Genomic DNA, 14,585 nt, shown 5'->3' with positions numbered 1-14,585 from the left:
AACAAAGGTTCATTAAGTTGGTACCTGGAATGAGAGGCTGAGTCAATTGGGTCTGTGCTCTCTGGAGTTTAGAAAAATGAGAGGAGATCTCATTGAAACATACAAGGGAGCTTGACATGTATTGGGAAAACAAAGGTAGTTTTAAGGGAATTAGATTTGTATTGGTAAACATTAGAAATCATGTATAGTTTTAAGTGGATTTAATTTAATGTTTCTATGCCTGGAGGGGTTAAACCTATAGTTAGATTCATGCTGGACAAAGGAATTGTTTGTGGGGGTTGGTTAAGTGCAAACAGTTTTTATATTGTGCTTAGAGAGGGCTGTGGCATGAAGAATAAATAAAAGGCATATGCATGTGAGTGTTGCTTGGCAACTGGGGCCTTGTAAGGGAGAGAAGCTTTTAAGTTTTAGTCAGCTAATTTGATTGCAATTGGAGATATGAGGTGAGAGAGAAGCTAGCTCTCTCAGCTCTGTTACAAGCAATTTGTTTAGCAGGCTGGAGAGGGAACATTCCTCAGCTTCGCTAGAAGTGGCACGGTTGCACAGTGGTTAGTACAGCACCAGAGACACAGGTTCAATTCTAGCGTCAGGTGACTGTCTGTGTGGAGTTTGCATTTTATCCCCGTGTCTGCGTGGGTTTGCTCCGGGTGCTCCGGTTTCCTTACACAGTCGAAAGATGTGCAGGTTAGGTGGATTGACCATGCTAAATTGCCCCTCGTGTCCAAAAAATGTTAAGTGGGGGTTACTGGGTTACGGGGATAGGGTAGATACGTGTGCTTCAATAGGGTGCTCTTTCTAAGGGCCGTGCAGACTCGATGGGCCAAATGGCCTCCTTCTGAACTGTAAATTCTATACTATGACAAGATTCTAGAACTTTATTACCACTGAGCCGAGAACTGACTTTGGAAGTTCAGCTTTCTTTCCAACAGATAAGTGAGGAAGAGAAGGAGACGGGCTGGGCTATGCACCAGATTCCACGGCCTAATCCGTGCTTCTATATATATGCAAATAGCTGTGCATTGCCATTTTGCCCCATTGCATGTCACACACTGGTCTGCATAGAGCTTCCCATGGTGCACAATGCTCCATCTCGTGCCACCGGGTATCCCAGCTAAACAGGGAAGACATAGTAAGAAGTCTTACAACACCAGGTTAAAGTCCAACAGGTTTGTTTCAAACACGAGCTTTCGGAGCACGGCTCCTTCTTCAGGTGAAGGAGCCGTGCTCCGAAAGCTCGCGTTTGAAACAAACCTGTTGGACTTTAACCTGGTGTTGTAAGACTTCTTACTGTGCTCACCCCAGTCCAACGCCGGCATCTCCACATCAGGGAAGACATAGACTGAGTAGTCATGCGAGAGGCTGATGATGCAGCTACATAAGAAGTCAAATGGCGGGTGCGCGGGAGAACCCGGACAGAGCACAAGTGTCGTCTGTAACTGTTGAGCTTCGTTGCAAGTTCTTGATATCCGCAATTTAAGGAACCCACAACATTCCACAATAGCTTTAAGCTATCCACGTTTCACAAACATACAGGCAGGTGCTGAGAGCACGGGCCTCATAAGTCAGCATCTTGGTCTTTCTTCCGACCAATTTGCACTCCTGCCCTCCTGCCGCAGGTTTGCCTCTGTTGATTGGGGGGGGGGGGGGGGGGGTGGTACTGACAAAACACATGCGCAAGCCTCCGACTGGAAGGTTTATTTTGTAACACTGATTTTGGTCCTAAAATTTCATCTAGGGATGATGTCCCTCTGCTGCCCTTGCTCTCTGTCGAAATGTAACAAAATTAAACCGGAACACTAGGGATGGGCAGAAAACCAGAGACAGTTGTGGATTCAGATGAAGGAGCTGTTTAGAGGGGATCTACCACCCTCTGCTGTTCAAATAGTGCAAAGTCAGGCGTTTTTGCACACAACCAATATTGTCCGACTGCTTCTTTACTGTCCCTTTTTCTGGGAAGGGAAGGCAAGAGAATTGATAAATAATTTCGTGCCGTGATATTATTGTATTGATGGAATAATTTAAAGCAAGTGTTATTGGTGAGAGATAGCCCAGTGGAGTAAGAGGGAAAATGGATTGTTCTCCCTTGTGAGAATGTGTATTGATAATGGCTAGCCATAATCAAAAAGAAGAGATTTATTCAAGAGGTTCTGCGCAGCATTAACAGAACAGGTGACCCATTGGCCGGTGGCAGGATCTTCTGGACTCGCCGGACCAATGGGATTTCCCATTGAATCGACCCCACGCCGTCAGGAAGCCGCAGGCATGACCAGAAGATCCCGCCAGCGTGAAGAGCCGCAGGTTCTCGCCCAGTGTCTTGAGTTCACAGTTAACTGGTCCTTACTGTTGGATACGGGTGAGAGCAAAATATGGTGTACTTCCAGATGATGCCATTCATCTTCACTGGGGGCAGCCAGGAGACGACCACACTGGTTGCAGAGGCTGCAGCTGCTTTCACTCCACCAGGGGGCCCCGGAACTGAAATAAAAAGCAACAATTATCACATTGAATTAGACCACACGAAGAGGCCATTCAGCCCCACAAGTCCCTGCCGGAGTAAACACTCCGCATGAGACTCTTCCCCTAACTGTAGCAGTATAACAATCTATTTCTTATTCCCTCAAGTATTTAGTTGGTTTCTCTTAAATGTATCTGTACTATTCAACTCAACCAAACCCAGTGGTAATCAATTCCACATTCTCAGCACTCTCTGGAAGAGGTTTATCCTGAATTCCCTGTTGGATTTATTGGTTTTCAACTCCCGTCTAAGTAAAAACACTGACCCCACGTCTATCTTATCAAACCCCTCCATAATCGTAAAGATCTCTATTAGGACACCTATTAACCTTCTCTTTTTGAGAGAATGGAGCCCTGACCTAAACTATTTGATAAAATGGAGTCCAGACTCTTACTGAGGTAAGTTCCAGTAGTTCCGAGAGAGTACCTAATCGTACAGGACATTTGGGCATGGAGTCATTGTACTCAGATCATCTACCTCCCAACTTTCCACCGATTAATGTTCCTATCTGGAAAATGAGGAACGCTACTGACCCCTGCAGGTCATTTTCACCCTTCTCTTTTGTTCAGTGACTCTCCACCACTGAAGTTCTACCTTGCACAATGTACTCTGGAAGAGATGACTGGGAACCTTTTCGATGGTTATTCTTGTTGAATTATGCAAAATGCAGTGGGGAATATAATGAGGGGGGAGATGGCGGTGTAGCGGTAATGTCACTGGACGAGGCCAAGGGTAACGTTCTGGGCGACAGTGTTCAAATCCCACCAGCTTCTAGAACATAGAACAGTACAGCACAGAACAGGCCCTTCAGCCCTTGATGTTGTGCCGAGCAATGATCACCCTACTCAAACCCACGTATCCACCCTATACCCGTAACCCAACAACCCCCCCCCCACCTTACTTTTTTAGGACACTACGGGCAATTTAGCATGGCCAATCCACCTAACCCACACATCTTTGGACTGTGGGAGGAAACCGGAGCACCCGGAGGAAACCCACGCACACACGGGGAGGACGTGCAGACTCCGCACAGACAGTGACCCAGCCGGGAACCGAACCTGGGACCCTGGAGCTGTGAAGCATTTATGCTAACCACCATGCTACTGTGCTGCCCACTCTGCAGCAAAAAATAACTAATCAGTAAGTAGTCTGGAATTGACAAGCTAATCTCAGGAAGGATGACCTTGACACCATTGTCGATTGTTGTAAAAATCCATCTGGTTCACTAAATACCCTTGAGGGAAGGAAATCTGTCGTCCTTACCATAATCGTAACGATCTCTATGAGGACACCCACTAACCTTGGCCGACATGTGACTCCTGACCCACAGCAATGTGGTTGACTTTTAACTGTCCTTTGAAATGGTGTGTCAAGTTCAAGGGCAATTAGGGATGAGCAAAAAAATGCTGGCCTTGCCAGCAATGCTCACACCCCATGAAAGAATCAAAGGAAAACTTAAAAATGTGCTTAGTTAACTTAACTTACATCGTAACCTAATTATTCCTGGACTAGGGATGGGAATATCAACACGCCATGCTCCTTTAATGCAGAGTAGCACTTTATAATTCTTCAGAGGGGCAAAACCAATATCAAAGCAGCCGAGCCAATGCAAGCGATATTAGGATGAGCGACCAACAGCTTCACCTGAAATTATTTGAAGGGAGTAAAGAAAGGAGGGATACAATGAGGGATTTCCAGAGGATTGATTCTTGGAGGCTGAAGGAATGACCGTCGATGGTAGAGTGAAGCGCTGTACACAAGACCAGGGAAAGAAGAGTGGTGAGTTTGTGTCAGGCTTGTAGACAGCACGGCAGCACAGTGATTAGCACTGTTGCTTCACAGCTCCAGGGACCCAGTTCGATTCACGGCTTGGGTCACTGTCTATGTGGAGTCCACACATTCTCCCCGTGTCTGCGTGGGTTTCCTCCGGGTGCTCCGGTTTGCTCCCACAGTCCAAAGATGTGCAGGTTAGGTGGATTGGCCGTGATAAATTGCGCTTAGTGTCCAAAAAGGTGGGGAGGGGGGGGTGTACGGGGATCGGGTGGAGTTGTGGGCTTGAGTAGAGTGCTCTTTCCAAGGGCCAGTGCAGACTCAATGGGCCGAATGGCCTCCTTTTGCACTGTAAATTCTATGGTGTCTATTGTATGGTTCGTAACAAGTCACTGAGATCAGGATAAACACTAGGATGAGAATTTTTCATTTGGAGTTACTGCGGGAACCAAGACCCAATTCAGGTCAGCAAAAACAAGAGTGATAGATGAGTGGAACCTGATGCAGGATGCGATACGGGGAGTCGCATTTTGGATGAGACGGGGTTTACAGAGGACGGTGAATGGGAAGCCACCCAGAGAGACTATTGGTCGAGTGAGCCTTGGTTGAGAATTTGCATCAGCAGCTGGGCTGCAGAGAGGTTGGGTGTAGGTGACGCTACAAAGGTGGTCTTTGTGCTCGAGAGAAAATGGGAGTCAGAAGTTCAGCTCTGGGCCCTTTGTGGGTTGCTGATATGTCTAATAAGCTCATTCAACTGGAGACAAAGGCTAGGGCATTGCTTAGATACATAGAAAATAGGAACAGGAGGAGGCCATTCGTCCCGTCGAGCCTGCTCCGTCATTTATTGTGATCATGGCTGATTATCCAACTCAGCCGTCTCATCCCGCCTTCCTGCCTTGTCCTTTGATCCCCTTCATTCTAAGTACTATATCTAACTGTTTCTTGAAGACATGAAATGCTTTGGCCTCATCTATTTCCAATGATAACAAATTCCACAGGCCGAATACTCTCTGGGTGAAGAAATTTCTTCTCATCTCTGCCCGCGATGGTCTACCCCATATTCTCAGACTGTGACCCCTGGTTCTGGGCACTTGCACCATCGGGAACTTCCTTTGTGTATCTACCCTGTCCAGTCCTGTTAGAGTTTTATTGGAATTGGTACAGAGATAGAAAGTAAGTGGTTCTAGCCAGAGGAAATTGTGGTTCATTGAAGACTGACTATTGGGCAAACAGGCTGACAAGACCGAGGCGGTGGGAGGGTCATGAGACAGGACGGACGGCTAGAGCCCCCTGGCATCAAGTAATTTGTGGAAGCGGACCCTATATCCGCAGGTGGCATTACCAAGGGGCAGGTAGGCTGCCTGGGCTCCTCGCATGGGGGTGATTGTACCAACACTGGCGCTTTGATGGTGGAAATAAGTTGATTTGGTGCTCCTTCCCAGTCAATATGCTCTGTGTATTCACCCAGGAGCCATTGGGTGGCTTACATAGCTTGTCTCAGCAACACCATATCGCAACATTTAGCACAGTGGGCTAAATCGCTGGCTTGTAATGTAGAACAATGCCATCAGCGCGGGTTCAATTCCCGTTCCGGCCTCCCTGAACAGGCGCCGGAATGTGGCGACTAGGGGCTTTTCACAGTAACTTCATTGAAGCCTACTTGTGACAATAAGTGATTATTATTATTACATGACATTGCGGCAGTAATATGACAGATACAAAATGTTCAGAAACATTTTTTGGTGTTTTTCGGATCTGATGGTGGCCAATGCCAAGTTCAACTCAGCTATAATTTGACAAACAATGGCATGAAAATTATTTATCTCGGCTCTGCAAAACCTGGGAGAAGAAATCGATTAAACAATCTTATAAAGAAATACACACCCGATCAATCCTGGCCTCATCTGCAGCAGAGAATATCCCAGGAGGGTACGATTGGCTGAATGCTGACTTGGATAGTGAATGTCAAAACCTCTCATTAATTCACGATCGATCACTAGCACAGCTCGATGATGAGGCCTGCGCCTGTTTTATAACTTATTTATCACCTCCCTTCTGAGTTTCAGCTGACATTTGTTTTAAAGAAGAAACAATTTTATACGCTGTGCTGAATGGGAAAGACTTTCACAACATCAGGCGTGGGCTGCAGATCAAAGTGCTGAAGAGTCTGCATAAAGATTGTTTCTTCAACTAGTGCAATGTAATATCACATAGAATGAAAGATCAAACTTGGTGCTTCTTACATCTCCTTTAAAAGGGCATCCTCTATTAAGAAGTGCTAACAAGCTAGCAGCTCAATGGCTATTTGAACTGGGAAGAACAGTCATGATCAGAACTCTGATCCCTTGTCAGTGTTGCAGGTTCTGTTCTGCATCAGATTGGGGTAATTGGATTCAGTGTCCCTGTGCTGAAGGGAAAAGTCAACAAGAGACTATGGTTTGGGCCAGTCCATTAACAGAATCACAAAATCACACAGTGCAGTGCACCGACACATGAAAAAAAGCTGACCTACCTAGCTTTGGCCCATACCCTTAAATGAAATGGGCGTGTGAAAGGGCGTGGGGAGTGGCTGAGTGGAGGGTGAAGAGTTGTGAGGGGTGAGGGATATAGAGTCTAACGAGCTTCTGAAACAACTGAGACAAAGTTCTGGAGATCCGGAGCAGGCCTTTTAACCAGTCCGCCTTGGCACATGCCCACTTTTCAGTCTGCGGAGGGGCGAGACTACCAGGAGCCAAAACTCGGTTTATGGGGGCCCTTTAAACCAGAGCGGTTTAAACATCAAAATACCCGCTCGGTAGTGGAAATCCGGCCTGGTGACTTCAGAACAGAAACTAAAGAAAACATTCTTATTCAGTTACTCACAATGTTTGGAAAACATTTTGATGCCATGATGTTAATCTCATTACTATGCATATGATCACAGTGATTCAGTACAATTAAGTACTGCTCGACTTTAAAATGATCTTATTTTCAAATCCATCCCACAGCCTGGACCCCCTCTATCCTTGTAATCTATTTCAGCTGTGTCTGTGCTTCTTTAATTCTGTCTTAGCCCCAAGATCTTACAGTGGCCCCCAGCTCTCCAGTCTTTCCTTCCTGAAGATACTCTTAAAACCTACCTTCCTTGACTAAGGCTTTGGTCATGTGACCTCATATCTTCTTACTTGGATTGGTGTCACATTTTGTTTTACTTATTAAAAATAATTTCCCAATCGAGGGGCAACTTCGCGTGGACAATCCACCGAGCCTGCACATCTTTTTTGGGTTGTGGAGGTGAGACCCTTGTGATGTGTTTGGCAGGTTGGTTCGATGTGGACTGCACTCGATGCAGGGAAGCTAGAAACAGACGTCTAACACTGGAGAAGATCCAACACTGTTTTATTCAACGATAGAACTGATAAACATATTCAACTGTGGGTCGACACTATACTGAATTGACTGGAGACCTAGTAGTAGCCTGACCAGACTTACTAGCTACCACATGGTGTTTGCACTGGCTAGCTCATGGACTCTGACTGTCTCAGTGGCTGGGTCCAGAGAGAACGGGAAACCTCGTGCCCTCTGGCTTTATAGTGGTAGTGTCCTGTCTGGTGATTGGCTGCACTGTGTTGTGATCTTACTGGTCATCCTGTGTGTCAATCACTGCCTGTCTGCACCTCATTATATACATGAGTGGATATTATGACACCTTGCAGACATGGAGAATGTGTAAACTCCACACGGACTGTGACCCAGGGCCAGGATTGAACCTGGGTCCTCGGCGACGTGAGGCAGCAGTGCTAATCACAGTGCTACCGTCCCGCCCTGACATTTTGTTTTATAATGCGACTGTAAAGCCCTATTCCTTATACTTTTCTCTGTTAGAAGTTATTGTTACTCTCCCTTCTTAGTATTCGAAATGGCGGTCTTGTAAAGTTAATACCCACAACATCACAATACCCCTAGCTAAGGGGTCAATTATCAGAGGGCAGAGATTTAAGGTGATTGGTAGAAGGATTAGAGTGGACAATAGAGTGGAAAAATGTCTTCACGCAGAGGGTGGTGGGCATCTGGAATTCAGTTTCTAAGTTGGTAGTTGAGGCTGAAACCCTCAACTCATTTAGGAACATGGGAATTAGGAGCAGAGGTAGGCAATTCAGCCCTTCAATCAGATCATCGCTGATCTTCCTGGTCTCAAATCCACCTCCCTACCTGGTCCCCATATCCCTTTAACCTGTTTTTTTCTAATCAGAAATATATCTATCTCCTACTTAAAATCATTTAATGACTCAGATTCCACCACACTGTGGGGGCAGCGAGTTCCACATGTTCACCTCACTACCTGAAAAGATGATGAAAGATGAAAAAGATGAAAGATGAACATCGCTTACTGTCAAAAGTAGGCTTCAAATGAAGTTACTGTGAAAAGCCCCTAGTCGCCACATTCCGGTACCTGTTCGTGGAGGCTGGTACGGGAATTGAACCATGCTGCTGGCCTGCTTGGTCTGCTTTAAAAGCCAGCGATTTAGCCCAGTGCTAAACAGCCCCTGTTCCTCCTCATATCAGTTCTAAATCTAACACCTCCCAACCTAGATCTGTGACCTGTAATGGGTACCTGGATCTGCATTTGAAGTGCAGTAACCTGCAAGGCTATGGGCTGGGTGCTGAAAAATGGGATTAAAATGAGCGGCTTGTTTATTTTTCCTCTTTGTTGGCCGGCGCAGACTTGACGGGGCTGAATGACCTCTTTCTGCACTGTAACATTTCTGTGGTTCTACTGCCAGAGTGTAAAGTTTCCGTCCTTGTATTTAACTCCTATCGTGGCCTCACCACTTCCTAGTCCTTCAGCCCTACAGCATCATGTGAACTCTGGCGTCTTGTGCATCCTTCCCTCATGTTGCCCCATTGGCGATGGTCATGACACAGCAACCCAGACTCCTGCTCTTACATAAGGGGCATTGCTTTTTGCTTTATACGGATGTTGTGGCTAGGATATTCTGGCTGTCCCCAATAGTGACTGGCCAATGCTGAATTCCTTAACCACCCTCCAGACAACCCACTCCCACCCCACCTATATGTAGTGTATACCCAAAAACTGCTTTGATGACTGATGCTGCAGCCTTGAGCATGGGTTGCCTGAACCCCTGGGAGTTAGTTGAAATTAGTCTTCCAGGTCACAGTTCCCACTTTGCCGCGATAGACGCAGCAAAGATGAATCACAGACTTTCAGCACCTCTTGATAACAGGACAGAAGTCATTAACGTTCATTTTAAAAGTCATATTGTTTGCAGGATTTAACTTGGGGGCTGGTTTAGCACAGTGGGCTAAACAGCTGGCTTGTAATGTTGCACAAGGCCAGCAGTGTGAGTTCAATTCCCGTACCGGCCTCCCCGAACTGGCGCTGGAATGTGGCGACGAGGAGCTTTTCACAGTAACTTCATTGGAGCCTACTTGTGGCAATGAGCGATTATTATTATTATTATTGGACCCCTGAATATTACAAGTGACCCTCATATCAAGTGTAATAACCAAATGTACTTGAATTTACTGTGATGGACTGAGTAGACTTTTTTCACAGAACAGAAAATGTTGCGAGGTGACCTAATAGAGGTGTTTCAATTTATGAAGTGGTTTGATTGGGTCAACTCGGATACAGTTCCACTTATAAGAGAATTCTCAAACAGGGAATCCATAATGTAATTTCATAATTAATAAGCACGGTAGCACAGTGGTTAGCACGGTTGCTTCACAGCACCAGGGTCCCAGGGTCGATTCCTGGCTTGGGTCACTGTCTGTGCGGAGCCTGCACGTTCTCACCGTGTCTGCGTGGGTTTCCTCCGGGTGCTCCGGTTTCCTCCCACAGCCCAAAGATAGGCAGGTTAGGTGGATTGGCCATGTTAAACTGCCCTTAGCGTCCAGAAAAAAGTTTAAGTGGGGTTACGGGCATGGGGTGGAAGTGTGGGGCTTAAGTGGGGTGCTCTTGCCAAGGGCTGGTGCAGACTCGATGGGCCGAATGGCTTCCTTCTGCACTGTAAATTCTATGTATGTAAAAAATCGCGAGAGGAGATTTTGCAGAATCCCTTACGTTTGGAAAATGGTGATAGTGTGGAACTCACTAGCATGGGGAGTAATGAGGTGAATAATCAACGGTTTTGATGGAGTAAATATGAAGACAGTTTTCAGTGGCAGGTGAATTTGGGGGAGGAGGGGTGTGGGGAGCAGGGGTCCGGAGTGTAGGGTGGAGATCCTGCAGGGTTCGGTCTGTGTATAGAATAGTTACGCTGAAGTTAGAAGTGGTTTTATTCCATCTAACTGTTTCAGAGTAACCATCAGTTAAATCGCTTTGTTGGTTCCCAGTGGAGCACAATTATTCAGGGGAAGTTAGCATTCTGGACAATTGGTGTGTAAAGCCTTACCTGGGATCTTCCCAGAGAGATACCCCAGTGAATCTTTGGGGTAACCCCCAAATCCAACACTGGGGAGCCAGAATGTTATGGAGTTGTTATGGTCTGGAATGTAGTGCGCGGAAGGGTAGAGGATGCAAATTCAACAGTGACATCAAAAGGGAATTAGATACATATCTGAAGGTGAAACATTCACAAGGCTGTGAGGAAAGAACAGCAAGTGAGGCTAATTTGGAGAGCTCTTGGAAAGAGACAGCACAGGAACGATGAGAAAAATGGCCTCTTCCTGCGTTACACGATTCCATGATTCAATAACTTTGTCTCAAGTGTCTTGGGGGTGGAAGCTTCAGACTTCCACGCCCTTTTGAGTGAGAAAATTCTTACTGACGTCAACCTCTGCTGCTTGGGGCAGCTGGGAGACTGCAGAGAAAGAGTTTCCAAAGGCCACAGCGCGATGCAACCCCAGTGAACTCCGAGAGGCCACGTCCACTTTCTAATTTTAGCTCGAATTTTAAGGTTAATCCCCCATCATAGGAAATAGCTCCTCTCTGTCGAACCTATCAGCTCCTTTAATCATCTTAAACACCTTAATTAGATCATGATTTTAATTTTATACATGATAGAACAAGATTTAGATTTATTGTCACATGTACTGAGGTACAGTGAAAAGCATTGTTCTGCATACAGTCCAGGCAGATCGCTCCATATATGAATACATAGAACACAATGCAAATACATAAACATAGATATCGGGTGAAGCATACGGAGTGTAGTGCTACACCTGTAGAGAAGATGCATAGAAGGATCAGTTCGGTCCATAAGAGGGCCAATCAGAACTCTGGTAACAGCGAGGAATAAGCTATTTTTGAATCTATTGATCCGTGTTCTCAAACTTTTGTATCTTCTGCCTGATGGAAGAGGTTATAAGAGAGAATGACGTGGATGGGAGGGACCTTTGATTATGCTGCCTGCTTTCTCAAGGCAGCGGGAGGTGTAGGCAGAGTCAATGGATGGGAGGTGGGTTCGAATGATGGACTGGGCTGTTTTCCCGAATCTATAGTTTCTTCCGGTCTTGGGCCGAGCAGTTGTCATACCAGGCTGTGATGCAGCAAGATAGGATGCTTTCTATGGTATATCTATAAAAATTGGTAAGAGCCAATGTTGGCATGCCGAATTTCCTTAACTTCCTGAGGAGGTGCTTTCTTGGTCATAGCATCAACGTGGGTGGGCCAGGACAGATTGTTGATGATGTGCACACCTAGGAATTTGAAGCTATAAACCATCTCCACCTCGGCACCTTTGATAAAGACAGGGGCATGTACGACACTTCCCTTCCTGAAGTCGATGGCCAGCTCCTTAGTTTTGCTGATATTGAGGGAGAGATTGTTGTTGTTACACCATGCCACTGAGTTCTGTATCTCCCCCTGTACCCTGACTCGTCATTGTTTGAAATCTGACCCACTATGGTCGTGTCATCAGCAAACTTGCAAAGTGAGTTGCCTTGCAAGCTGCTGTACAACCTGCCTCATAATTTAACCCATTTAGCCCCAGTATAATTCTGATAGATCTGCATTGCAATCTCTCCAAAGACAATACGATATATCCTTTCTGAGGTGGGATGCCCAGAACTAAATGCATTACCTCTAAATAAGATCTAATCAGAACTTAATGGAACTATAATATAACTTCTACTTCATTTTATTCCAGCTTCCAGGTGATAAAGGTCAACTTTCCACTGCTGTTTTAGCAATTCATTATAGCTGCCCACTAAGTCAATAATGGAGTAGAAATTTCTGGAACCTAGTTTCAAGCCAAGCCGAGACAGATGAACTGAAAATCTTCACATAGTCCAGTGCAAAGTGAATTTGGTTTGCATCCAGCAGGATTCGTAGAACTAAGCTACCTCCTAATTTGATGCTAAATTAGTAACCCAATTGAAAGATGGAAAGATAGCTGATCTGGCCATAAACATGTCACATTGGAGCAATAATTGGTCCTTTTTTGAGATTTGGGCAGAGTAATGAAACTTTGCTCAACAGTTAATTAATGCTAACATAAAGTAGCAGAAATGGAGAAAGTGCCCTTTCCTACTATTAATGTCCTCAATTTTGGTACAAAATAACTTTCAACACTGAAAGCACCTGAGCAATGTGCGGTATATTGCCAAAGTTGCCTCACACTAATAGCTTTCCATGACAATTGATCCCACAATACTGATATCAGAACAGATAGACTTTTGGTTTGGTAGTTAGCATTATTGCCACAAAGCTGAATTAATTGGGGTGTTACCATGTGTTGCCACTGAGAAAAGCTGAAGAATGTTGTGACAGAGACTGTGACTTGCAAAAATAGGTTGCGCAGAAAATACAGAACAATTAGAGCATTGTTGGCATTGACCTACCATCCTCCTTGGTACGTGTAAAGATCTGCTCGCTCCTGACTCCATCTCCTGCCCGGGTGAATGCCAGCACCTGTATACTGTAGTTGGTGAACTTCTCAAGCCCATCCAGCTCCAACGTGACCTGGGTGGTTGTGACGTTTCTAATTTCTCCGAGCTCTGGCACAAAGCAAATGAGAAGAGAGAATGGTGAAATTGGCCAACTAAATATTTCAACAGGCTTGGAAGGTGAGCAGGAGATCAGTGAGGAAGTATCATTGGTTATCGCATTCCCTGACCAAGAAATGGGAAAGTCAGTCGAGGATTCCACTCCTAATCAGCTGTGAGGCCCTATCAGTCAAATGAAATGATGGTCTGAGTTCGCACAGGGGGAAATATTATTTGGTCAGATACGAGAGGACGCTTCTTCCTTGGAAATATTCGATTTGTTTAAGTGCCAAATTGGATAACTGGGTTTTCAATCAGAAATGAAAAGTGTCCATTTTTATAGTGGCAAAATCAATAAGCTATAAAAACAAAGGAAACATATCAAATTAAATACACAGAGTATTTTTTCCTTGTGACTACAAAGCACTCCTGTACCTAAGGCTCCCACCAGTCACAAAGAACTCAAGTGCACCAGCAGGCATCGTGCGTTCCCTGACCAGGGCCATGCAAGAGCGTTTATAGCTACACCTATATTCAGTCACATCCATCAGAATAGAAGAGGAGAAACCGGGATAGGGGAGGCTCGGTCTCTTAGCCCAGGGTTCAACTTTGACCTGGAGCATATGTTTAAAACCAAGTAAGTGGCTGGGATAAAGTCCTTTCTTTCACAGCTGGGAGCATCTTACATGACGTGAATCTGAGGCAGTCTTGGACCACTACGGAGTAAAAAGCAAATTCATATAGTCTGTCAGGGGTGACATGACTCTGCTCAGAAGGGTTACCACCCCTCCTTATGCTGTGGGATGAGGCATTCTCTGGTATTCCTTGCAATAACTAATAGAATTGGGAAGCATCAATGTACTCTTTTAGGCACTGATGAAGCCTCCTGAGAGATAGCATTATGCAAACCCACAACCAGCCCACCTGGGTTCCGAGTGCGACCCAAGAGATACCTTTTTGATTGTGCCCCCTCTGTGTCCAATTAAGGTGTAAATATTTCTTTTGTTTTACAATTTGAAGTTGATGCCAGCTCCATTAAGATCTGAATAATTAAGCATTTTCCATAACTCATTATGAGATATTCGTTGTGTATTAAATATATTCAATCTTATTCATGGAATCATGGTTCGTGAACATGCCCAACTTCAACCTTGCGGCCCACCGAGAAGATGGAGGGTGACTCATGCAGCCCACTCACTAGTTTAAGTTGCCCATCGCTGGACTAGAAGGACAAGCGCAGCAGACACATGGGAACACCACCACCTGAAGCTTCCCCTCCAAGGCACTCACCATCCTGACTTGGAAATAAATCGCCGTTCCTTCGTTGTCGCTGGGTCAAATTCTTGGAACTCCCTCCCTTACAGCACTATAG

The 14,585-nt window shown here is 45.5% G+C and overlaps 1 protein-coding gene across 2 annotated transcripts in view; it reads right to left on the bottom strand.

Annotated features, from left to right (window-relative positions):
- The window catches only part of LOC119968768 (Down syndrome cell adhesion molecule homolog), a 658,909-nt gene that overhangs the window by 79,370 nt on the left and 564,954 nt on the right, over positions 1–14,585 (bottom strand). For both annotated transcript variants that reach the window (XM_038801471.1, XM_038801472.1), the window contains 2 exons: positions 13,070–13,225; positions 2,342–2,475 (listed from right to left, as the gene is read on the bottom strand). In XM_038801471.1, coding sequence (XP_038657399.1) covers positions 2,342–2,475; positions 13,070–13,225 — 290 coding nt within the window. The remainder of the gene's footprint in view (positions 1–2,341; positions 2,476–13,069; positions 13,226–14,585) is intronic.

The sequence above is a fragment of the Scyliorhinus canicula genome, chromosome 7, assembly GCF_902713615.1.
Source record: "Scyliorhinus canicula chromosome 7, sScyCan1.1, whole genome shotgun sequence".
In the NCBI taxonomy this organism is placed as follows: Eukaryota; Metazoa; Chordata; class Chondrichthyes; order Carcharhiniformes; family Scyliorhinidae; genus Scyliorhinus; species Scyliorhinus canicula.
Note: the sequence above shows the minus strand (reverse complement) of the source record. Positions and strands in the feature narration are given on the sequence as shown.